The sequence below is a fragment of the Stigmatopora argus genome, chromosome 6 (genome assembly GCF_051989625.1).
Source record: "Stigmatopora argus isolate UIUO_Sarg chromosome 6, RoL_Sarg_1.0, whole genome shotgun sequence".
NCBI classification, from domain to species: domain Eukaryota; kingdom Metazoa; phylum Chordata; class Actinopteri; order Syngnathiformes; family Syngnathidae; genus Stigmatopora; species Stigmatopora argus.
Genome location: NC_135392.1, coordinates 15,751,835 through 15,777,391, shown reverse-complemented (window position 1 = coordinate 15,777,391; position 25,557 = coordinate 15,751,835). Strand labels below are relative to the sequence as shown.

General features: G+C 40.9%; 1 protein-coding gene and 1 long non-coding RNA gene across 4 annotated transcripts in view; one reads left to right on the top strand and one right to left on the bottom strand.

Annotated features, from left to right (window-relative positions):
- LOC144076246 (myosin heavy chain, fast skeletal muscle-like) overlaps nt 1-22,336 on the top strand; it is a 33,369-nt gene extending 11,033 nt beyond the window's left edge. The window contains exons 2-41 of one of the 3 annotated variants that reach the window (XM_077603928.1): nt 5,740-5,789; nt 5,868-6,078; nt 6,167-6,310; nt 6,384-6,540; nt 6,759-6,786; nt 8,104-8,215; nt 8,308-8,400; nt 8,484-8,547; nt 8,623-8,721; nt 8,812-8,915; nt 9,677-9,815; nt 10,345-10,463; nt 10,552-10,701; nt 10,794-10,964; nt 11,028-11,334; nt 11,463-11,533; nt 11,633-11,720; nt 11,787-11,904; nt 12,023-12,146; nt 12,220-12,356; nt 12,544-12,799; nt 12,878-13,120; nt 13,199-13,375; nt 13,490-13,635; nt 13,715-13,805; nt 13,913-14,302; nt 14,400-14,526; nt 14,796-14,914; nt 15,003-15,199; nt 16,880-17,063; nt 17,250-17,415; nt 17,506-17,630; nt 17,703-18,011; nt 19,080-19,283; nt 19,377-19,502; nt 20,030-20,200; nt 20,636-20,740; nt 21,051-21,146; nt 21,994-22,125; nt 22,217-22,336. In XM_077603928.1, coding sequence (XP_077460054.1) covers nt 5,875-6,078; nt 6,167-6,310; nt 6,384-6,540; nt 6,759-6,786; nt 8,104-8,215; nt 8,308-8,400; nt 8,484-8,547; nt 8,623-8,721; nt 8,812-8,915; nt 9,677-9,815; nt 10,345-10,463; nt 10,552-10,701; nt 10,794-10,964; nt 11,028-11,334; nt 11,463-11,533; nt 11,633-11,720; nt 11,787-11,904; nt 12,023-12,146; nt 12,220-12,356; nt 12,544-12,799; nt 12,878-13,120; nt 13,199-13,375; nt 13,490-13,635; nt 13,715-13,805; nt 13,913-14,302; nt 14,400-14,526; nt 14,796-14,914; nt 15,003-15,199; nt 16,880-17,063; nt 17,250-17,415; nt 17,506-17,630; nt 17,703-18,011; nt 19,080-19,283; nt 19,377-19,502; nt 20,030-20,200; nt 20,636-20,740; nt 21,051-21,146; nt 21,994-22,125; nt 22,217-22,237 — 5,814 coding nt within the window. In that variant the 5' untranslated portion in view covers nt 5,740-5,789; nt 5,868-5,874 and the 3' untranslated portion in view covers nt 22,238-22,336. Of the gene's footprint in view, nt 1-5,739; nt 5,790-5,867; nt 6,079-6,166; nt 6,311-6,383; nt 6,541-6,758; nt 6,787-7,563; nt 7,634-7,848; nt 7,950-8,103; nt 8,216-8,307; nt 8,401-8,483; nt 8,548-8,622; nt 8,722-8,811; nt 8,916-9,676; nt 9,816-10,344; nt 10,464-10,551; nt 10,702-10,793; nt 10,965-11,027; nt 11,335-11,462; nt 11,534-11,632; nt 11,721-11,786; nt 11,905-12,022; nt 12,147-12,219; nt 12,357-12,543; nt 12,800-12,877; nt 13,121-13,198; nt 13,376-13,489; nt 13,636-13,714; nt 13,806-13,912; nt 14,303-14,399; nt 14,527-14,795; nt 14,915-15,002; nt 15,200-16,879; nt 17,064-17,249; nt 17,416-17,505; nt 17,631-17,702; nt 18,012-19,079; nt 19,284-19,376; nt 19,503-20,029; nt 20,201-20,635; nt 20,741-21,050; nt 21,147-21,993; nt 22,126-22,216 lie in introns of those variants that run through there. The other 2 variants (XM_077603929.1, XM_077603930.1) reach the window with 2 other exon arrangements.
- Nucleotides 137-4,846, bottom strand: LOC144075272 (uncharacterized). Its single transcript, XR_013300523.1, has 3 exons — nt 4,680-4,846; nt 4,300-4,323; nt 137-192 (listed from the first exon to the last, which is right to left on the bottom strand). It is a non-coding gene; the product is annotated as an uncharacterized LOC144075272 (long non-coding RNA).
- Nucleotides 22,337-25,557: the final 3,221 nt, after the last annotated feature.

Sequence of the window (25,557 nt, the reverse complement as noted above, 5' to 3'; positions counted from 1 at the left end):
AGAATTATAGTTATTCATTTTTGTTAGTGAGTTCTTCAAAAATACTTAACACACTGCGCAAAAGTAGTTGAAAATTTGTTCATGGCATGCTTATTACAATGTGAAGCATAGCCCTCCACATTGAAGTATTTATTAATTTACCTTGAGGAGGACCACCACGTATGAAGAAATTCCAGGAGGCTTCAGAGCAGACTGTGAAAAAAGGGCACACAAATTTAACAAGGTTCAAAATGGGATTTGCAATATCTAGCAAAACTTCATGATGCTCCAAGTCAAAGTTTTGAAAATATCATTCTTTTTAACTCATTTACTGGTATTTATTCTTATTATACTTAACATAATTATTTATTGAATGCAAAGGATAACTGGAGTGTTTACCAGCATCTTTTAACATAATGACTGAAGCCATAGCTTAACCTTGTGCAACCTACCTTCGATGGACGTCTGTAGTCGATGGATGCTTAAGCTGTCTTTTATACTCTCGGACAGGATGCCAACACAAGCACCTATCTGTATTTGGTCATGTTGCTTGGCATGCTACTTGAGAAGTATTTCCTTACATCTTGCTGCCATAGGAAATATTTATATATCCTACTCATTGTATCCTTGGGAGGATGTGTGTTAGTTTACAAAAGAGTTACTAGTTATGAATTATATTATGTATGTATATATATTTAACAATATATAGTCCTAAAAGAAAAATAAGTGGTTGTCGTTGCTGTTATTCGAAAGGAGCCTGCAATATTTTAGAAATACCAACATTTTGTCAATTAAAAATTCAATTTTTAAGTAAATGGTGATAAGGTTGTTTGTGGAAAACTGCTGTAATCTTCTACATGGGTGAATATGCAATTCGTGTAGAAGGGTTAAGAGAACAGTTGTAGACAGGACCAAAGGCGTGACTGATAGGTTTGTTTAATACTCCCTGGCACTTGAGTGGTCCCTTGGTATGCATTGGAGGAGCTAGGAAATATAGCCCATATACTGTTTCAGAGTCCATACAAGTCAGAAATGATTAAAAATGAATCAGTGTCATTGAGCTTTGAAGAAAGATAGGCTTGCAAGGGAGTCATTCTCTGCCAATGGCTATTCTCGTTTCTTCCTCTTAAGGGGGGCACGAGGCAGTAACAGACAATCCCCAGATGTACCCTGAGTGAGTGATGAATTCCACTCCAACCGAACATTTATACTTGACGACAAGATGACTGCTTTAAGTTCGATTGTCGGAGTGTCAGTTTATTTCTCTCGATGTTCCCTAGATATAGGTGACCCTTACAAAGATGGTCTCGGTAAGCCGAGGGTTTTTGCTGAGAATGTGGCACGAAGCCAGCACAATTGAAAACCGCGTGGAGACACACTGGGGACCGCTGCCATTGGAAAAGGGATCGACTTACAGCAGTGAAAAACAAGAAGAAATTCTAAAGGGGTTACCCATGAGATATACTGAGCTTCTGTCTTCAATAAATATGTGTCACACGATATCCACTCTGAAATCTTACGTCTTATTAGGGCAAAACTCAAATATAGCACGAGGTCGGTGTTGATGCTCAAGCCAAAGCCACATGCCCAGGAGGCTTATTGTGTTTTTATGACCTTTTGATCTTCGTCTGACTATTTTTTTTTTTAATCTGGCAAGGAGGAACAACCGTGTACAGCATAAGGAACTATAACTGAAGGGCGAACAACATGCCAATCTGAATTGATCTTGAAATCAATTTTTAATGTTGCATAGGCTGCAATGTTTTCATTTAAATACATTTTTTTGGGAGTTTTGTGACAAAGCAGTACTGTAATAGTAAATGTCAAGTCTACTTGATGATTGGGTTTCCTTTTTATTGAGGAATTTTACACTCGGCATGTGTTGGCTGGGCAATTTAAAAACATTTTTTTTTAGAATTACAATATTTTCAGAGCGGCTGAGTGGTTAGCGCGTCGGCTTCACAGTTCTCGAGTCGAGGGTTCGATCCCAGGTTGGCCCTCACTGTGTGGAGTTTGAATGTTCTCCCCGGGCTTGCGTGGGTTTTCTCTAAGTACTCCGCCATCCAAAAAAAACATGCATTTCAGGCTTGTTTAACATTTTAAATTGCCCCCAAGTGTGAGTGGGAGTGTGAATGGTTGTCCATCAGTACTATGTGCCCTGCGATTGGCTGGCCATCAATTCAGGGTGTTGCCTGCCTGATGCTCATAGTTGGCTAGGATAGGATCCAGCACCCCCGTGACCCTTGTGAGAATAAGTGGTTCAGAAAATGAATGAACAATATTTTAAAAGGGCAATTTTCAAGTTTTCTGTTGCATTTTGTGGAATGGTATAGTAGGATTTATGAGGTTGAGTTGGCTAGGATAGGATCCAGCACCCCCGTGACCCTTGTGAGAATAAGTGGTTAAGAAAATGAATGAACAATATTTTAAAAGGGCAATTTTCAAGTTTTCTGTTGCATTTTGTGGAATGGTATGTTAGGATTTATGAGGTTGTCGTTGGATATCGATCACAGCTAGATGTCTATCTTGTGGCAGCCCTCTTTGGATTAGTGTGTGAAAAGACAGGAGCTTAAGGGGTGAGGAGGTGGGTCTTACTTGATACTTTGAAGGCTGCTTCTCGATTTAGATGACAACTGGTCTCATAGTGAGACTCACTTGTTTAAAATAACAGACCTTGCCAGTGACAGTTTTGGTCTTTTGAATTCAAACGGGCCAATGAAACAGCCCAAAATGATGAAACTAATAGATATTTTGGTTTAATGTCACTCATCAATCGTACGATCGAAGACCAGTACGCATCATGTGTGGTTGAAACTTTAAGTGGAGGTTGAGTGGCATCTTTATAAACACCTAAGGGGCGTCAAATGGCTGGAGTGCAAACAGGCTTCTAACGTTACCAGCTTGTGCTATCAAAATGCTGTGGTGCCAAAACATTGCACCCTAACACTCAGAACAACGAAGCATTCACACATGCTACTGTAAGGAAATTGAAATTGCTTGCAATGTGTAACCATTAATATTTTAAAGCTGCTGTGTCATGTGGTTCTCTTTTTGATGTTGTTCTTAGTGAGCTGTGCTAGTTGTTTCCACAATAGCTTGAAATAAATGAAGATTATTAAATATATTACAATATAATGTGTGCAATAATATGTGCAAAATTATGAAATTAATTTTGTTGCTATTATTGCCGTTGTCACTAACTAAAGGTTACATTCCTGTTGCTTTATTTTACTCTTCAAAAAGCAGGAGTCTAGCATGAACTTTGCAGTTGCTGTGTGAACTGTGCAGATGGTCTCTCATGGTAAAGATGTCAACTTTGACAAATGGTGCTATCAGAAATAGCAATTGTAAAATATATATACAGCGCCAAAGTTTTACTTAGTGTTTTCCCCCCAAAAAACTGTCTAGATGATAAACTTAAATTGAATTTAAACGATTTGTTTACCATTTTTGCATAGTGCAAATTGGTGTGTTGTTGCGCTGTACAAAAAGACATTTTATAGAGGGTGCTGTTAATTTAATGGACAACTGGTCCACTGTATTTAATGTCATTTGAAGGAGGGGATTTTGCACAACCAATCAGAGTGACCCCTCCCGTCCCCTTTAATAAACGAACACTCGCACTTTTATGCACACTACTTTTTTGCAACAAAGATTGCAGCGATCTACATATACATAACCGCTATGTTGTCACTATGTTCGTGAAGTGTACTAAGAGCCAGTATCAGTGAGAACTCTCATGAAATGAAGTGCATGACTAGCGAAGAACAGTCTATGGAGCTGATGTCCAGTATCGCTCCCCACCAAGAAGCACATTTTATAAATACATTTCTGTGTTAAGAATTCCCCAACAAGTGCAGAACGTCTTGCAGTTGTACTAAAGTTAACGCATTCAAAGTGCAACTGCACTGACCTAAAAATAAGGCCTTTAGAGCTTTAGATCAGAGGTCAGCAATTAAGGGAATTTTATTACTCTGTGCATGTTTGAAAATCTCAGTTGACTTTGGGCAAAAGCCACAATACAGCCTGAACCTGTTGCCAGTCCTGCTCGTATTTATACCGTCACTCTCATATTTATACCGTCACTAAATGGAAACTGAACCCATGTTGTCTGCGCTGGGGTCAGACTCATATGCTACTACTACACTATCAGAAGTTAAACAGTCCCGTGATGAGTAAGTAATTTGAGTTCTTGGACCCTAACACCTACCCGTGGATTTAAAAACAAACAAACAAACATCAACACAAAGCATTTACAGCAAAACCCTACTGTTGTAAAATTAGGTCATTACTTAGAAATAATGAATTAAAATTTCTTACCATAAAATGGAGACAATTCCATCCCTGTTTTTTTAATACACGACAGGACAGACAAAAAAATGAAATGTATGATTACAATGGATTTGAGAAATCTGAGAAAACTGCTTGATTGAATCCCTCCCCAGGTCAAAAAGTGGAAATCTTTTTCCATTTTCCTTCTCAAAACATTTATAAACTTCAAGGGGTGAGTAGGCGGTTTGCATTAATCAAGCAATTCACATTACTTATATACAATTTTTTTGATCTAAACACATTCACAATTTAAAGTGAGTTTGTAGTACATTATCTTTAGCATAATACTTTATTGACCAAAAAAGTAAGCTTTGTCCTAAAATGCAACCAAGCAAATCTTTGACCAAACCAATCAAAATTGCACTTACCTTGTAGCTTGTATTTCATCTTTCCTAAAGAAGTGGCCAAGTATATTTTTATTATGCAGGTAAAAATTGAAGACTCAAAGGAAACACAGCTGATGTGACTGCTTTTACTTACTATTAAACTGAGAATAGGGGGCTTCACTGACTGGACACTTTTCCTGGGGGGACTGTAATGCTCAAATACAGCTGGCATGAAATTAAAAGAAGCCTTCAACGAATTCATAAACAATTGGAAGAGTAACCACTTGGGAATTTGTGAATTGTGAACGGTATTTGCGTTAAACCCCAATAAGACCCTATACAAAATCCACACATATAGAATATCAACTTTTATTGTAACCTAATATCTTTTGCGGTGCCTTTTTTGGTGTCCTGGATCTTTTGAAGAGAAAGCACAACAGAGTAGCATATCATAATGGGATCTTAAATTAGCCCTTACCAACATCTTGGCTGGTCAGCACAAGAGATGTTTGAAACAATGGTCACTGCCAAATGTTTGAAGCGATAGCAAAGTCTTTTTTTTATCATTATGAATGATGAAACATTACACAGGGGGAATGCTGAGTACAATTGATGTTGAATAGAAATATCAACTCATTCTATGTGCATCTTTACTAAATACCAGAATATCCCGAAAGTCAGTGATGGGTGAAATGTCTCACATTGCTTAACTAAACCACACACAAATGGCAATACAATATCATTAGATCGCAGATTCTCCCCGCGTTGCACATTTTTTCATGCCAGGAATTTTTAGTTTTGTTTTTCTTTCAAATGGCTTCCCATCATCACATGTGCTGGGATGATGAGGTGGGAATGCCATCTGATACCATTCTTCCAAGACAAGCTCATTGACCTAAAACAGAGGGGCTGCTCCTCCTTGGTGGCCACAGATAACAGTATAAAAGTCCCACCCTCTGTATCGTCCAAAGTTTTGGACTGATAGGGTGCCAAGCAAGGTAAGTGTTCCATATTATTGTTCCAATGGATGATAAAGGAAAAAAAGATGAATGGATAAAAGATTACTGAGGCTTTCTACTTCCCCTTATTTGTTCTATTACAGTACTTTTCAATCTATAGTACCCAGCAGGTGGACCGCTGTGCAGGCTAAAGGTAAGTTATCTGTGATTGTTGACTTTTTGATCCCTGAATATCTGTGTCATTCATCATTCATATTTTTTCTCCTGAAAGAGGCATCATGAGTGGAGACCCAGAAATGGAGTGTTTTGGCCCGGCAGCCGTTTACCTCCGGAAGCCAGAACGAGAGAGGCTGGAGGCTCAAAACACTCCTTTTGACGCCAAAACGGCCTTCTTTGTGGCTGAACCCACTGAGATGTATGTAAAGGGCAAACTGGTGAAAAAAGACGCGGGCAAAGCCACCGTTGAAATAAAGGGTGGGAAGGTAAATGGATGTTGGACTCAAATAAAAAGAGCCTTATAGGTATACTTATTTACAGATTTCGCTAAGATTTTTCCCTGTTTTGCGACAGAATATCACCGTCAAAGATGATGACATCTTCCCCATGAATCCACCAAAGTTTGACAAAATTGAGGACATGGCCATGATGACCCACCTCAGTGAACCCTCTGTGCTGTACAACCTCAAAGAGCGCTACGCAGCATGGATGATTTATGTGAGTAGGAAGTATTTGACACCCTCGCTTACCGGAGAATGGGTGTCGGTATTAAACCTGTCGCTCTCAACAGACATACTCCGGGCTATTCTGCGTCACTGTGAACCCCTACAAGTGGCTCCCAGTGTATGACACAATTGTTGTATCAGGATACAGAGGCAAAAAAAGGATTGAGGCCCCACCCCACATCTTCTCCATCTCTGACAATGCCTATCAGTTCATGCTCCAAGGTATCGTTTGCATCATTTAGTATCTCTTCTCAACAATTACCTATTGCCCGTTTTTGGGTCTACATGACCTCCATTTTTAAACCACAGTTTATTCTTAAGTTTCCAAACATTTCTTCATTAACGTTCACAAGCTATTTTCTAACACACAAACGCATACATCCTCAAATTTTCAAGGTGTTTATCTTTATTAAATGTTTTTTATGTAATTTTCTCCACAGATCGGGAGAACCAGTCAATTCTGATTACGTAAGTTGTTTTAATTAACTTATTTTTAGTGGCTGTGTGGAGTTTGCATGTTGGGTTTTCTACGGGTACTGCGGTTTCCTCCCACATTCCAGAAAACATGCATGGTAGGCTGATTGGACACTCTAAATTGCCCCTAGGTATGAGCGTGAGTGTGAATGGTTGTCCGTCTCCTTGTGCCCTGTGGTCGGCTGGCCACCGATTCAGGGTGTTCCCCGCCTCCTCATACGGGTGCTTGGTACACCCTGGATTTGCCAGCCAATCACATGGCAGAAGGGGACGGCATACCACTCACACTCATACGTAGGGGAAATTTAGAGTGTTCAACCACCCTACCATGCATGTTTCTGGGATGTGGGAGAAAACCGGAGTACCCGGAGAAAACCCACACAAGGTGAGAACATGCAAACTCCATACGAATGTGGAAAAGATGAAGTCGATGTACATGATTTACTTTTGCACCTGTGATTTACAACTTTGTAGAGTGTGTTTGCAACAATGTGTCCATTCCACTCCTGGTCAAGCCACTGGAATGCCACATTTATTTACATTCAAGCCATTAATCACAACTGAGTCTCAAAGGGCTTCACAGGCAATCAAATGAAAAAAAACATAACGTAGACCAGGGGTGGCTTAGTCCGGTCCTCGAGAGCCCCTATCCAGTCTGTTTCCCATATCTCCCTCCTCTACCACACCTGAATCAAACGATCAACTCATCAGCAAGCTCTCCAGAAACTTGATACCGATCCAGATTATTTGATTCAGGTGTGTTGGTGGAGGGAGACATGGAAAACAGACTTGATAGGAACTCTCGAGGACCGGACTTGGCCACACCTGACGTAGACCAAGGGTGGGCAAACTATTCCACAAAGCGCCCCAGTGGGCAAGGGTTTTCATTCCAACCCATAAAGAGGACACCTTTACACCAATCTGGTGTCGTACAAGTGCAATCAGTGGATTGCAGTCAGGTGCTTCTTGTTTTCTGCAGAAATCTCATTGGTTAAACTTTCTGTGCTGGATCAGTTGGGACAAAAACCTGCACCCACAGCGGCCCTCGAGGACCGGGGCGCCCACCCCTGACGTAGATTATAACGTACCTCAAAACCTGAAATTGCAGTTCTTTTCCTAACTTTTCCCTAAAAGTTTAAAATGGAATCATCCAAAATGTGTGTTTGCCAAGGAACTTTTATTAGGGAAATGGACATAATTAGCCCTTGAATCACTAATTAACATGATTGTGTCTTGATATTTTTGTCCAGTATGTAGTGTATACAGTTGATTTGCTTTGATTAAATGTCTTAAAACTTGACTTAATTACAGAGGAGAATCCGGTGCAGGAAAGACTGTGAACACCAAACGTGTCATCCAGTACTTTGCGACAATCGCAGTGGCTGGAGGAAAGAAGGCTGAGCAAACGTCCAGCAAAATGAAGGTAATACAATAAATACTATCACATTGCCGAAAAACATATTTGTTGTGTAAAAACTATATCGTAAAAGTCAAAATAATGTCTGTTAATTTTAGGGCTCTTTGGAGGATCAAATCATTGCCGCAAATCCCCTACTGGAGTCTTATGGTAATGCCAAAACTGTGAGGAATGACAACTCCTCTCGCTTTGTAAGTTTTCTCTGCAACAATGGTGTACTTTGCAATTGTGACTCCCTTTAAAAGATTTAATGTTTATCCTCATGGTTCCATAGGGTAAATTTATTAGAATCCATTTTGGAACAACGGGGAAGCTGGCTTCAGCAGATATTGAAACTTGTAAGCTTGCCTCACGCATAATCCCCAATTTTTTTTAGTACTGGATCAACGAGTTCTTTTTTGTCTGTTACGCAGACCTGCTGGAGAAATCAAGAGTGACCTTCCAGCTCTCTGCTGAGCGAAGTTACCACATCTTCTATCAACTCACAACAGGCCATAAACCAGAGTTGTTAGGTTTGTAGCACTGTGCACTATATTTCTGAAACTATTTGAATTTTGTCATCCATACCCACGTACTCATTCACTATGACACGTCTTTTTCAGAGGCTCTGCTCATCACCACCAACCCTTACGACTATCCCATGATTAGTCAGGGTGAAATTACAGTCAAAAGCATCAATGATGTTGAGGAGTTCATTGCCACTGATGTGAGTACTGTACTGGATAAAATACACAATATCTTGACACAATTTTTTTGTATTTTTTTTTCAATGTTATAATTATAAAACAAACACTGACTGAATAACTAACTACTATATGACTACAGTAACAATATAACAGGCAATAAAACCATCACCAATTTAACTGATTTAACTTTTAACAAAAAAATTCAACTGCGATCAAACACACTCCGCAAATGTTAATCAGGTCACACATGTTTGAAAAAAGTGGGAAAAATTTTTTGACACAAGTTGTACTATGTAAAAGTGTGCGCAATAATAATAATACAAAGTCCACTTTGAGGCATCTCATCTTTTATCTCATCTCATGTTCTGAACCGCTTTATCCTCATTAGGGTCGCGGGGGGTACTGGAGCCAATCCCAGCTGTCTCCGGGCCAGAGGCGGGGGACACCCTGAATCGCAGGGCACAAGGAGACAGACAAGCATGCACACTCACACCCATACCTAGGGGCAATTTATTGTGTCCAATCAGCCTACCATGCATGGGGTTTTTTTGGAATGTGGGAGGAAAACGGAGTACCCGGAGGAAACCCACGCAGGCCCGGGGAGAACATGCAAATTCCACACAGGTGGACCGACCTGGACTTGAACCCAGGACCCTAGAGCTGTGAGGCCGCTCTAACCACTCGCGCCACCAGGCCGCCCATAATAAGACATCATAACTAAATATTGGGGTACCCTGGAGAGTCACCCAACATGTTTTTTGTCTGTTCATTTGTCCTATAGACAGCTATTGATATCTTGGGCTTCACTGCAGAAGAGAAAGTAAGCATTTATAAGCTAACTGGCGCTGTGATGCATCATGGCAATATGAAGTTCAAGCAGAAGCCGCGGGAAGAGCAGGCTGAGCCAGATGGCACTGAGGGTAAGGAATTTATTTGATTTATTTCCATTTTTTTTGTGTTATATAATGGTAACGTGCAGTACTAGTCAAGCATTAGGACAGACTTTGTGAGTTGGATATTTATAGCCAAGCAATGACTCAAACATACTGAAAATATAACGTTATTTGACATCAAATGTTAAAATTGGCATTCTTGTCAACTCATGTCCTGTTTATAGTTAGTCACGAATTCAAATAAGGATCGTTCTCTCCTATTAACCTATAGTTTATGGTAAGATATGGTTTGGGCGTAAAAGCAGCATGCCCACTGTCGTGTTGAAGGGTGGGGCCTAAACAGATGGCTGCCACTGTATGTTAAGATTTTTTATAAATTCCCCTTGTGTTCTCTAGTTACATTGTATATATTGGGATGTTGATGGCATTAGAGTGAATATCATTCACAGCAGACGGGTCTTTGCATAGTCTGCAGTCCTAAGGCACTTGTCCAAATATTGCCAGCAGAGCCTTGGCACTTGATATGATAATCTCTTGTGTTCTCCGTTTTCGTCAGTGGCCGATAAAATTGCCTACCTCATGGGCCTCAACTCCGCTGATATGCTCAAGGCTTTGTGTTACCCAAGAGTCAAGGTTGGCAATGAAATGGTGGTTAAAGGTCAAACTGTGCCCCAGGTAAAAAAAAATACTATATATATATAATTAAATTCCCCCCAAAAAGACATTCCAAACAGCCGTTACAATGAGATTTTTCGATTTCTAGGTTCACAATGCCGTAATGGCTCTCGGCAAATCCGTCTATGAGAAAATGTTCTTGTGGATGGTGGTGAGAATCAATGAAATGCTGGATACTAGGCAGCCCAGAAACTTTTTCATCGGTGTGCTGGATATTGCTGGATTTGAAATTTTTGATGTAAGTTTAAGTCAAAAACACAATGCTGTCTGTTCCGTCTGTAGCCAAAGGAAGATGAAAAAAAAAATCAACTATTCCTCATTTCCCTTAAGTTCAACAGCTTGGAGCAGCTCTGCATCAACTTCACCAATGAGAAACTGCAACAGTTTTTCAACCACCACATGTTTGTCCTGGAGCAAGAGGAGTACAAGAAAGAAGGAATTGAGTGGGAGTTCATTGACTTCGGTATGGACTTGGCTGCCTGCATTGAGCTTATTGAGAAGGTATACAAAACAACAGTGTACGTATGCGTTTATACAATACTAACAGACAAAATGTCACTACAGCCAATGGGCATCTTCTCCATCCTTGAAGAGGAGTGCATGTTCCCTAAGGCTTCAGACACCACCTTCAAGAACAAACTGTACGACCAGCATCTTGGCAAAAGTGCCCCCTTCCAGAAGCCAAAGCCTACAAAAGGCAAAGCTGAGGCACACTTTGCTCTTGTTCACTATGCTGGTACTGTTGACTACAATGTTACTGGCTGGCTGGACAAGAACAAGGACCCCCTGAATGACTCCGTTGTTCAGCTCTACCAGAAATCCTCAATGAAGCTGCTGGCCTTGCTGTATTTATCTCACGCATCTACGGACGGTACGTTTTTCTCCTACTCAAGTAGAAATGCCACGTCAGAAGTGATTATGATGGTACATGTGCAACAAGATGGAAAGGTAATCAGCTTTGAAAAATGAATGAAATAACGGTTATAAACTTTTTTACAGACGGGAAAGGTGCAAAGAAAGCTGGCAAGAAGAAGGGAGGTTCCTTTCAGACTGTGTCAGCTCTCTTTAGGGCAAGTTTTAATTTACAAACATCAAAACTTTGAAACATTTTGCAACATTTTTTCAAAATATTGTAATATATTACAATTTGGTAATTTTTTCTTCCTCAGGAAAATTTAGGAAAGTTGATGACCAACTTGAGAAGCACTCACCCTCATTTCGTGCGCTGCTTGATTCCAAATGAGTCGAAAACACCAGGTCTGTATTAAACATATTTCTGGTGTTGCGAGTGAATTCATGCTGGAAATGTGCTTCCTGTTCAAGGTCTGATGGAGAATCACCTGGTTATCCACCAGCTGCGCTGTAACGGCGTGCTGGAAGGCATCAGGATCTGCAGGAAAGGTTTCCCTAGCAGAATCCTCTACGGTGACTTCAAGCAAAGGTACTTTAGTCAATGCATATTTAACAGCAATTGAGCATTGAGACAGTGTTAGCGCATTGCTATTAATTAATTTGACCAAAAAACTCACAACTTTTAAACCCATTGTACACTCTTTAAGATACAAAGTATTGAATGCAAGCGTCATCCCAGAGGGACACTTCATCGACAACAAGAAGGCCTCTGAAAAACTCCTGGGATCCATCAATGTAGATCACTCGCAGTACAAGTTTGGCCATACCAAGGTGAGCGAAGCTTTGCGGTATGAATCAAGTATCGTGTAGCCTGGATATCATTTGCAACCATATCCCCTAATAGGTGTTCTTCAAGGCTGGTTTGCTGGGTACATTGGAGGAGATGAGAGATGAGAAACTGGTTTTACTGGTGACCATGACTCAAGCTCTGTGCAGGGGCTATGTCATGAGACGAGAATTTGTCAAGATGATGGAGAGGAGGTATGGGTGATGGAGTCTATTTCCATTCATGTTTTAATTGATGGCCTCAGAGGCGAATTGATCTGCCACTTAGAGATCTATATGCCTAGTGCAAAATCCCTCAAATTTAAACACAGCACTGTAACATGTCAATGTTTGGAGAAATTCACTCACCGACCCAACCTAATCTTCCCCTTCTCAATGCCAGGGAATCTATTTACTCCATCCAGTACAACATTCGCTCATTCATGAATGTCAAACACTGGCCATGGATGAAGCTGTATTTCAAGATTAAACCTCTTCTCAAGAGTGCAGAAACTGAAAAAGAGATGGCCCAAATGAAAGAAGACTTTCAAAAAACCAAGGAGGACCTCTCAAAAGCATTAGCCAAGAAGAAGGAACTGGAGGAGAAGATGGTTTCTCTTCTGCAAGAAAAAAATGACTTGCAGCTCCAAATTCAATCTGTATGTGAAATAAGTAGAGATGTGTTTACAGAGTCATTCTACTAACTATACTCAAAGCAATTTTCATTCCAACCATAGGAGGGGGAAACTCTTGCTGATGCTGAGGAGCGGTGCGAAGGGCTCATCAAAGCCAAAATCCAGCTTGAGGCAAAGGTCAAAGAGGCTTCTGAGAGGCTGGAGGATGAGGAAGAGGTCAATGCTGAGCTGACAGCGAAGAAGAGGAAGCTGGAAGATGAGTGTTCCGAATTGAAGAAAGACATCGATGACCTGGAACTTACCCTGGCTAAAGTAGAGAAGGAGAGGCATGCTACTGAGAACAAGGTGGCCGTGACGTTTATCTCTTATGGGTTTACGCTTTCTTGCAGTGAGCTAAACCGTGACTAAACATTGGTGATATAGGTTAAAAACCTGGTTGAGGAGATGGCTTCTCAAGATGAGACCATTGCAAAATTGTCCAAAGAGAAGAAATCCCTCCAAGAGGCCCATCAACAGACACTAGATGATCTTCAGGCAGAGGAAGACAAAGTCAACACTCTGACAAAAGCCAAGTCCAAGCTGGAGCAGCAAGTAGATGATGTGAGTCTTGAATTATGAACCTGCAAATGAAATATGTTGGTGTTTATACAGTATTGCGTATATCCAAGTAAATATTTCTTCGAGCTCTTTTAATACAACATGTAAACTCGCTAGCTTGAAGGATCCCTGGAGCAAGAAAAGAAACTCCGTATGGATCTTGAGCGTTCCAAGAGGAAACTGGAAGGAGATCTGAAGCTCGCCCATGAGACCATTATGGATCTGGAAAATGACAAGCAGCAGTCCGATGAGAAAATCAAAAAGTACGTCAAATCCACTGTTGAATTGACAATCATCTTCATGTTTCCTAATGGTATGATTCTCAAAAATGGTATTACTAAGGAGGGACTTTGAGATGAGCCAACTTCTTGGCAAGATTGAGGATGAACAGTCAGCTGGGATTCAGCTTCACAAGAAAATAAAAGAACTGCAGGTCTAGTCAAAGACACACAACCTCTTTTTTTAATACTTACTTCAAAGGAAATGAATGAACGCCTTTCAATGACCATTATTGTTTCCCTGATTACAATCCAATTGCAGGCCCGTATAGAGGAGCTTGAGGAGGAGATTGAAGCTGAACGGGCCGCTCGTGCCAAGGTGGAGAAGCAGCGGTCTGATCTTGCCAGGGAACTTGAAGAGATCAGCGAGCGACTCGAGGAGGCCGGCGGCGCCACCTCGGTCCAGATCGAAATGAACAAGAAGCGCGAGGCTGAGTTCCAGAAGCTCCGTCGTGACTTGGAAGAGTCCACGCTGCAACACGAGGCCACTGCCGCAACTTTACGCAAAAAGCAAGCCGACAGCGTAGCTGAGCTTGGTGAGCAGATCGACAATCTTCAGCGCGTCAAGCAGAAACTGGAGAAGGAGAAGAGTGAATACAAGATGGAAATAGATGACCTCAGCAGCAACATGGAGGCCATTGCAAAATCCAAAGTAAGGTTCATGACAAATATCTGCATATTTGACTAAATTTGACTCGTTGAACCCACTTCTTATTTAATTGTTGTTATCGTTTTGTGTGTTTTTGCAGGGAAACCTGGAGAAGATGTGTCGTTCACTAGAAGATCAATTAAGTGAATTCAAGTGCAAGCATGACGAGCACATGCGTCAATTTAATGACATCAATGTTCAAAGAGCCAGACTGACGACTGAAAATGGTGAGTCCGAATGGAATAGAATAAAATAAACTAAAGCAGAGAATTTCTGCTATTGAGGGTGACAGAAATCCCATTCATTTTGACTGAGGGGCCACTTAGCCAATGATCGTTGCCAGCATCTCCCAGTCAAAATTGATGGCCAATGAGTTAAAATGTCACACTATTCCTAGTCTTTCCTGTCAACTGCCAGCCAATTAGTTCATTATAAAAGATACTACATGAAAAAATGACAAATCTTTTGAGATGGTCCAACTTTCTTTTTCTTTCAGGGGAAATTGGCCGTCAGTTGGAAGAAAAGGAATCTCTGGTTTCTCAGCTCACAAGGGGCAAGCAGGCCTATATTCACCAGATAGATGAGCTTAAAAGGGCGCTTGAGGAAGAAACAAAGGTGTTTTGTTCATGCCGTTCTCTTCAACGCATCAGTGTCATACATATCCTTAGTTTAATCGTAATTATCCTGTGTGCGATGTCAACAGTCCAAGAATGCCCTGGCCCACGCTGTTCAGTCTTCTCGCCATGATTGTGACCTGCTCAGAGAGCAATATGAAGAGGAGCTGGAAGCTAAAGCTGAGCTGCAGCGAGCCATGTCCAAGGCCAACAGCGAGGTTGCTCAATGGAGAACCAAATATGAAACGGATGCTATTCAGCGCACTGAGGAACTCGAGGAGGCAAAGTAAGACTGTTTTCAAATGTTTTTTTGTTTAAACTGTGGTCATGTTGTTCGTGCATTTGCCTTATAATGAGATGGATAATAGATGGATCAGCCTCTGGCCTTACATATTCACCCCCAATTTAAGAGTCAAAGTGTTCACCGAATGGCTAGTTGGAGACCAGTCCAGGGTTTAACCTAGGTTTCTGTATACATGCGGCCAGAGTACAGAAGTTGGTTAGATGCAAAATGTGCAATATTTTCATTCATCTAGGGCGTAGGTGTCAAACTCATTCCAGAAAGGGCCGAGTGGGTACAGGTTTTCGTTCCAACCCACCAAGACGACACTTTTTCACCAATCTGTTCTCTTACAACTGTAATCCGTTAATTGCAATCAGGTGCTGCTTCTTCCAGCAGCGCTCCTTATTGGCCTAACTGTCTGCGCTGTTTCAGTAGGAAGGAAAACCTGCACCCTCTTGGCCTTTTCTGGAATCAGTTTGACACCTGTGATCTAGCCCATAGGTCTCCAAACCGGTCCTCATGAGCCAGGGTAAGATCAGGATTTTTTTTTCCAACCGATGAAGAGGATACATTATCATACCTGTCAACCTCTGCCGATAACTGCCATTATAAATGATTATGATTCCCCTTACAACCCCCCCAAAAAACCTTACAAACACCGTACGAGTCGTACGGTGTTTGTAAGGTTTTTGGGGGGTTTGTAAGGGGAATCATAATCATTTATAAGGGCAGTTATCGGCAGAGGTTGACAGGTATGCATTATGACCAATCTGGTGTCTTAAAAGTGTAATCAGTTGATTGCAGTCAGGTAATACTTGTTTCAAATGAAATCTCTTTGGTTAAACCACGTGTCTGCAAACCGGTCCTCGAGGGCGGCTGTGGGTGAAGGTTTTTCTTCCAACCGATCCAACACAAACAGTTTAACTAATGAGGTTTCTGCTGAAACAAGAAGCACCTGACTGGAATCCAATGATTGCATTTCTAAGATACCAGATTGGTGGAAAGGTTTCCTTTTATAGGTTGGAACAAAAACCCACACCCAAGATTCCCTGGGTTAAACTGTCCGTGCACGATAAATTGGAAATAAAACCTACACCCACTGTGGCCCTTAGTGGAATAGTTTGGACGCCCCTAATCTATTCCATCTGATCTTAGGGCAATGAATTGATCACAATTAATGAAGCAGATGTCATTAGTTGCTGCATAGTGAATTTCCCAAGTATGGGATGAATAAAGTTTAATCTAATCTAATAGAGCAGGGGTCGGCAAACTATTCCACAAAGGGCCGCAGTGGGTGCAGGTTTTCATTCCAACCCATAAAGAGGACACCTTTACACCAATCTGGTGTGGTACAAGTGCAATCAGTGGATTGCAATCAGGTGCTTCTTGTTTTCTGAAGAAATCTCATTGGTTAAAGTGTCTGTGCTGGATCCATTGCACCAAAAACTTGCACCCTCAGTGGCCCTCGAGGACCGGTTTAGCCACCCCTGTAATAGACTAAAAAATGACTTGAGAACCATAATGTCCTCCAATAGAAGCATAGGAACTTTGTCATCATATTGTTTTAGAATTCACTGTTTGTATACAAATGTTCATATTTTTACAAAGCTATCGCTATCACATATTTCCCACAAAGTTGGCTCTGTACTTTAAAACCTCGAACCAAATGATGTGTCTTTGCAGGAAAAAGCTTGCACAGCGTCTTCAGGATGCAGAGGAATCCATCGAAGCTGTGAACTCAAAGTGTGCCTCTCTGGAAAAGACCAAACAGAGGCTTTTGGGTGAAGTAGAAGATCTGATGATTGACGTGGAAAGAGCTAATGCTGTCGCCGCCACTCTTGACAAGAAGCAGAGGAACTTTGATAAGGTCAGGGAAAATTTGGTTACGACCCCAAAGCGATTTTTATCTTCAACAAGAGGTGAAATGAAGACCCTCCTTTCTTACCTAGGTCTACATTGTCTTGTGTGTCTTGTGTCTGTCTTGCTACTGCAACCAAGAAATTTCCCGAATACGGGATGAAATAAAGTTTTAATCTAATGGTGATCCCTTCAGGTTCTAGCTGAGTGGAAGCAGAAATATGAGGAGAGCCAAGCCGAACTGGAGGGAGCCATGAAAGAGGCCCGCTCACTCAGTACAGAGATGTTCAAACTGAAGAACTCCTATGAAGAATCTCTGGACCATCTTGAGACCCTTAAGAGAGAGAACAAGAACCTGCAGCGTAAAATAATTTATCCATTTCTTTATTGTGACATCTTCAAAGTAAAAATGCAAGGATATATCGAAATGTTATTCTTCATTTTTTCAACAGAGGAAATAACTGATTTAACTGAGCAAGTTGGAGAGTCAGGAAAGACAATTCATGAGCTGGAAAAAGCCAAAAAGATTGCTGAAAGCGAAAGAGCCGAAGTCCAAACAGCTCTTGAGGAAGCAGAGGTACTGGGAACTACTATATGCCAACTTAAACATTCTCGTTCTAAATCTTGACTGCTACAAACTCCTTCACAGGCCACTCTGGAGCACGAAGAATCTAAGATCATTCGTATTCAGCTTGAACTGACCCAAGTCAAGAGCGAGATCGACAGAAAGCTTGCAGAGAAGGACGAGGAGATGGAGCAGATCAAGAGGAACAGTCAGCGTGTGATTGAAGCCATGCAGACCACTTTGGATGCTGAGATCAGGAGCAGGAACGATGCCCTGAGAATCAAGAAGAAGATGGAAGGAGATTTGAATGAGATGGAGATTCAGTTGAGCCATGCCAATCGCCAGGCAGCTGAGGCCCAGAAACAGCTGAGGAACCTCCAGGGACAACTCAAGGTAAAATGTTAATACGTACATGCAGTGCAGTAAAGCAATGCTTTGTGGGTCTTTAGTGGACTCGTAATTCCACCTCTTGAAGTGTATTAGTATTTACACACTTTGCACACAACAGTGCTAGATCTCATCTCATTTCCTGAACCGCTTTATCCTCATTAGGGTCGCGGGGGGTGCTGGAGCCTACCCTAGCTTACTTCGAGCCAGAGGCAGGGGACACCCCTAATCGGTGGCCAGCCGATCGCAGGGCACAAGGAGACAAACAATCATTTATGCTCACACTCATACCTAGGGGCAATTTAGAGTGTCCGATCAGCCTACAATGCATGTCTTTGGAATCTGGGAGGAAACCAGAGTACCCAGAGGAAACCCACGCAACATGCAAACTCCACACAGATGTACATGACCTGGATTTGAACCCAGGACCTCAGAGCTGTGAGGCCGTCGCGCTAACCACTCACCCCACCGAGCCGCCCCAGCGCTAAATATAGCACCATAATTCATGCTGATCTGGAAAAAATTGAATAACTAAAAAATATTGATATCTTTCATCCTTTTTATAAATTATTGCTTCAGATGTTTATTTCTAATGTCACAAGTTTGGCTCCAAATAGCAAAATGATCGATTACAAAAAATGTCCCGTTGTGGATATAAGGTCCTTCAGTACTTAAACTACGGGGATGAGATTACAGTGACATGACAACACCTAGAAGGAGGGAGGCTGAAATCTGTTGGCACAAAATAACAATCAAATTGTATTGTACATATCAGTGAACAAATTTATGAATTATGTTACAGAAGCAGGTCAGTGCTTCCAATAGTTAGTTCACTAGAGAAGCCCTTGCTTATAGAGTATAAAGTGTATATATGTAGTGTAGTGTATACCGTATTTTACGGACTATAAGTCGCTCTTTTTTTCAGAGTGTGGCTGGGCCTGCAACTAATACAATAATGTACATACATATACTGTGTATAGACGAAGAAAAAATTGAGGCAATAAACGTATACAGTACTCCATGTATGATCAAAAATATTTTTTTTCAAACAAAGATGTATTATCTTGCATCTAGGATGCTCAACTGCACCTGGATGAGGCTATTAGGGCTCACGCAGAAATGAAAGAGCAGGTTTCCATGGTGGAGCGCAGGAACAACTTGATGTTGGCCGAGATCGAGGAGCTACGAGTTGCTCTGGAGCAGACGGACAGAAGCCGCAAAGTGGCCGAAGCTGAGTTGGTTGATGCCAGTGAGCGCGTGACACTGCTGCACTCACAGGTAACAAGCACAGGGTCATGTTTACAGTTGAAAAGAGGAGAATAGGTTTTCAAATGTTCGAAAATCGAAAAAGCTTTTTTTCTATTCATCCAGAATACAAATCTCATCAACACTAAAAGGAAACTGGAAGCAGACCTTGCTCAAGTCCAAGGTGAAGTAGAGGATTCTATCCAAGAAGCAAGAAATGCTGAAGAAAAGGCCAAGAAGGCCATCACTGACGTAAGCAATTCATAATGTCTGTTCATTGCCAATATTCATCGTCTGGTCAAATTTTAAAGTGCAGATGGTGCATTTTAGTTGAAATCAGTTAACACAAGTGTCACAATATTAAGGGGTATATATTCTTATCCCTTTTCACTAAAGAATGTGCAATGTTTTGAGTGTACAGCTAATTACAGTGTTATAGCTTGGACTAATAGTGAACAGAATCTTATATAATGTTGCAAAACATTGTGTTTTCTACCACCAATAAGCTCAGTGATTTGAACTAGTATTTTAAAATCTTTAGTTTTATCTCAGATCCTAGAGTTTTGGATTGTTTCCATCCAAAAGATAATTTTTCAACAAGTTTACAAAATTCATCAAATTTTGCCAGAAAATTATGAATTCTATGGTTCATTAGATATCCTAAAATAGAACACATTTAAAGAGTTTTTGCATTAACGAGTGTCTAGAATAAACCTAATGCTGCATATTTTTAAGCAGATGTTCACTTTCATGTCTTCTTGAAACTCCGCCATATGCAGGCTGCCATGATGGCAGAGGAACTTAAGAAGGAGCAAGACACCAGCTCTCACTTGGAGAGGATGAAGAAAAACCTGGAGGTGACAGTCAAGGACCTGCAGCACCGCCTGGATGAGGCTGAGACCCTGGCTCTCAAGGGGGGCAAGAAACAGCTCCAGAAACTGGAGGCTCGGGTATGTTATATGGTGTTGATATCCAATCGGATCGCATTTTTGTCAAGTATATCTACTAGTCTGTCAGAGCAATTCCGCTATATCTTGGCATGACTTCTTGTGGCAGATTTTGAATATAAAATCACACCGTTGGATAGAAAATGTGTTGGAACAATTTTTGTTGGCAATTCACTCATTTCTACCGACATGAAAAATTTCTAACTGCCGTCTCACATTTGCTGTGCTAAGCTGGCATTACTTTGTTTGCTAGTCTGCAGCCACTTTGTTTATTTTTTTAATGCACTATTTAAAGAAGCTGAATCAGACTTGTTATTCATCTCAGGGGTTATGATGCAGAGTAATCTAAATGTGTTGTTCATTTGCATAAACTCCTCCCTGGGTTTTGGCAAATGATCCTGGAAAGTTTTGAAAAATTCTGGTCTTCTTGTTCTCAAGGTAAGAGAGCTGGAATCCGAAGTGGAAGCGGAACAGAAAAGAGGCGCGGAAGCTATTAAGGGTGTCCGCAAGTATGAACGGCGAGTCAAAGAGCTGACCTATCAGGTAATGAATGATTTATTGTGCTTCATAAAAGGCGGAGACTGTTTTTTTCTACCTCTAGAGGGCGTTAATCACTTCCATGTTACACACCTTGTAAAACATAACTAAAAATAAATAGACTATGAATAAACAGATATTAAACATGTCCAGTTTAAGAATTCTGCCGAACAACAGTAATGCTTTTTTTTTGCGTCCAGGTTGTTTGGCATATACTTCCTTCAGTTTTATTCAATTCAACAATGTTTTATTTTAGATTTTAATTTTGTTTTAGTATACATAGTCTATAATATGTTGTCCAATGTACTGCCTTCAGACTGAAGAGGATAAGAAGAATATTGCAAGACTTCAGGATCTGGTGGACAAGCTCCAGCTGAAAGTCAAGGCTTACAAGAGGCAGTGCGAGGACTCTGTAAGTGCCGGATGGTTTACTAGGGTTGGGCAATTTTTGGTCCTTGTGGCATAGATGGAGCAGATGGAAAAGTAATACGCAGGTGTGTCAGGGGAAAAGAAAAAAAATTCTGCTTATTCATCTGTTTTTTTCAAATGACCCTTATGTGAAATTGTGATGTGACCTGTCCATGGTGCTAGCTAAAATAGGCAGAATAGGCAGCCAGGATAGACTCCAGTAAACATACTAGTGATACAGAAGATAGATAATTTTGCATGTTTAGCTATTTTATTATAATTAGTAAAGCAAATATAATGATGAAATACATGTTAAATGTACTGGATATGTCCTATTTTAATTGTACAGTATTCTGATTTACAAAATAACTGACTTTCTTTAGTAAATAGTATATTTATTTCTTAACATTCATATTAAAAATAGAAAATAGGTGAAATCTTTCAACTTATCTTTCTCAATTATATTTGTATACATGCAAAAAAACAACCACTAATATTTATATACTATATTTCATTTTACATGTGAAAGATTAGTAATTTTCATAAAATGAATTCATTGAATATCTTCTTTTTAACATACATATACCCCTAGATTTAACCTTGAAGTAAAAACAAGAATACCAGAATCAGATAAAGCTAAAATCAGGGAGAAAATAAACATTCAAAAGACATGATTTAAAAAATCCTTACTGTTGAATGATCGAATGTTAATATAAATGCTTAGTGGACCAGATTGAGAATAGAAATAAATCAGTGTTACAATATAATAGTGCTTTGTATACACTGTGTGTGCATGTGTGTGTGTGCCATGTAGTCATGACATTGCTGTTCTTGTGAACTCTGCTTTCCAGGAGGAGCAGGCCAACTCCCACCTGACCAGGTACAGGAAGGTTCAACACGAGATGGAAGAGGCTCAGGAACGAGCCGATATTGCCGAATCACAGGTCAACAAGCTCAGGGCCAAGAGCCGTGACTTTGCCAGGGTAGGTTTGTTCACTTTTACTTATATGACGCGTGCGGTAAACTGACGATATATCAACTGACTGAAATGCCCATTTCTGTGCTGCTTTAAAGGGAAAGGATGCTGAAGAATGAGCGTCAATCGCAAATAGACACTGCAAGAAATCATAAAATATGATCTTTTGTTAAATGTCTCAAGTGTGTAACTAAATAAATCTGCTAGCAAAAGGATAACTTTTGTTTTGACTTGTTTTGTTTGGTGGGGCCATACTTGAAAAAAAATATTCGAAATATCAAATAAGCAGCATGTTGCTGACCTTATTTAACTGGAGATGAATGAAACTACAAAAACAAAAAGATATTTCTGGAGTGATTACATGAAAATTCGAAATAATAATTGTAAGATTAGCATCATATTAACCATTTATCTATTTCCATCAAACTAGTAAACCGAGCTCCACAGTTATAACGTGATTATTACGGTGCCTAAGTGTTAGCTGTGTCCAAAATAACTTGAACTCGCAAGTGTTGCCTGTTATCACGTGGAAGATGTCCAGGTTAAGACAACTGCAAATCTAGCGTACGTGGTGTTAATGTTTGTGTCAGGGGTGTGTCCTGACAGTTTTTGTTCGGACATGATTGTGCTATGGAAAGGTCATGTGATAAAAATAAACATTTGTCCAGATGTACTTAGTAAAATTTATATTAGGGTTTGATTGAAACCACATATGATGTAATATACATCTGTGCATTAAGACTTTGTTTTCAATTCTCTCAAAAATAAAGGGGCCATTTTGACATGCAAAGGCCAATTATACAGGGAAAATTCTGGTAAAGTACTTTTTAAAAACTCTAATCACTGCCAGGTTCTAATGAGAGGAAGTGGAAGTATCTGTATTAATCTTTAGAAAATACAGGTTGAGTTTTCTTTGGAAGATAAATAGTATGCCAGGATCATCCTATTGAGTCCAACTGCATAGATTGGTGAAGCCTAATGGAATTAAATGAAATGTCTACTAATCAATAATAGCTCAGTTGTGATTCATTCAGTGCCCTGGAAGTGAAATAACCTGTGTCTAAGAGAATATTCACCAGAAAAAGATGTATTCTTTGCCTGTTCTGATTAGTCGTCCCTTTATAAAGTGTCTTTTGATATATCACACAGTATACCATCAAAAAAGCTATTATGGCATATCGCCTCATCCAAATATGGACATGTAGATCAATAAGAGTTGCAATGTTTACTCTAATATATATATATATAACTTTTCACTTACTTTTAACTCCCGTCTTAGCATAAACCCTTTTATGAAACAAGATATAGAGCCTATCCCGTACCAAAGGCCATTTCCACAAAAAGAGTGGAGACGGAACAAATGTGTGAGCTCACTGATGAGAGCTCAAGGCAATGAGCATTGCTGAGGAGACATCTATATTTGTATTTCCTCCATATAAGCACCCAAGGGCAGCAAAACGGATCAAGTGTCACATTTTATTTAATATATTGTCCTATTTTGTAGGGTGTGAAGCCCGCCGCCTTCAGCCCCCAAAGCCCCCTCACTCCTTCTTTGTCACTTCAGTGTCATCTTTCAACAAGGAAAGAATGCAAACTACCACAGCCCGTATAACACGATCCCCCCCTTTGCCCCGCAAGGGGAACAAACGCTCGACTTGGGAGAAGGTCAAGCCGCGAGGGTGGTCTTGTCTTCACTTAATCTGTCAGCGGTCACAGTGCAACAAGACCATTTAGAGAAAGGGTTTAAAAATAAAATGGCACAGGGACACTTGTGTCTTTTCTTGAAGATCCAGTAAATGTGAAGCTGCTCACCTGTTCATTGCATATGATAACAACATTTAAAGGCATATGGGGGAGTGGTTAGCACGTGGGCCTCACAGATCTGGGGTCGAGGGTTCAATTTCAGGTGGGTCCTCACTGTGTGGAGTTTGCGTGTTCTCCCTTGCTTTGCGTGGGTTTCCTCCCACATCCCAAAAGCACGCATGCTAAGCTAATTGGATCCTAACTTGTTCTTAGCTATAAGTGATTGGTTGTTTGTCTCCTTGTGCCCTGCAATTGGCCAGTCACCGTTTCAGGGTGTCTCTGCCTGATGCCCGTAGTTAGCTGGTATAGGCTCCAGTTGTAAACAATACTTTTAAAAAATCCTTATAAAAATGAATGCTTGATCTGCTGTCCCAATCAAATTAGTGAAAACCCCTCCAAAAAAGTTCACTTTAATTTTTTTATATATAATGTTAAACATGAAAGAGGGGCGGCACGGTGGGTGAGTGGTTAGCGCGTCGGCCTCAGAGTGGATGACCTGGGTTCAAATCCAGGTCAGTCCACCTGTGTGGAGTTTGCATGTTCTCCCCGGGCCTGCGTGGGTTTTCTCTGGGTACTCCGGTTTCCTCCCACATTCCAAAAAGATGCATTGTAGGCTGATTGGACACTCTAAATTGGCCCTAGTTCTGAGTGTGAGCGTGAATGGTTGTTTGTCTCCTTGTACCCTGCGATTGGCTGGCCATCAATTTAGGGTGTCCCCCGCCTTTGGCCCGAAGTCAGCTGGGATAGGCTCCAGCACCCCCTGCGACCCTAGTGAGGATAAAGCGGTTCAGAAAATGAGAGATGAGAGAGGTCAGATTGACCCCAAGGTTAGCAGTGGCGTTTAAAAGTGCTATGAAATACTCTATATAGCAAGTGGCGTTGAAAAATAGCAGACCATATTTTGGACATAGATCCGTCAAAAAAAAGGGATACAAAAGGCTTAATAATGAAAATAGACGCTAATTAGTTTTGCTTTCTCAGCTGCCTTGGCACCGCCCACTGCTAATTCTACAAACAGATGAGGTCAGACGCAAAATAAGCTGCAGATTTCTGCAGTCTGCTAGCATGCTATCCATAGGCTTTCTATTCTCTTGTTGCTGTGTGAGTCTTCTGTCATTCTGTCAACATGAGGACACTGTGCTAGAACGCTCCACATGATCGTCAATTGTGGTGGTGATGTTACAACCAAAGTGGGAAATCCCTGATATATTGTCTCATCTCATTTTCTGAACCGCTTTATCCTCACTAGGGTCGTGGGGGGGTGCTGGAGTCTATCCCAGTTGACTTCAGGCCAGAGGCCTGAATTGGTGGCCAGCCAATCGCAGGGCACAAGGAGACGGACAACCATGCACACTCATATCTAGGGGCAATTTAGGATGTCCAATCAGCCTACCATGCATGTTTTTGGAATGTGGGAGGGAATCGGAGTACTCGAAGGAAACGCATGCAGGCCCAGGGAGAACATGCAAACTCCACACAGGTGGACCGACCTGGATTTGAACCCAGAACCCCAGAGCTGTGAGGCTGACGCGCTAACCACTTGCGTCACCAGGCCACCCGAAAGCAAAAGTCGTATAACTAAATATGAACAATAGGGCCAGTTATGTATTTGAAGTCATGAACAATAATGCTTTTA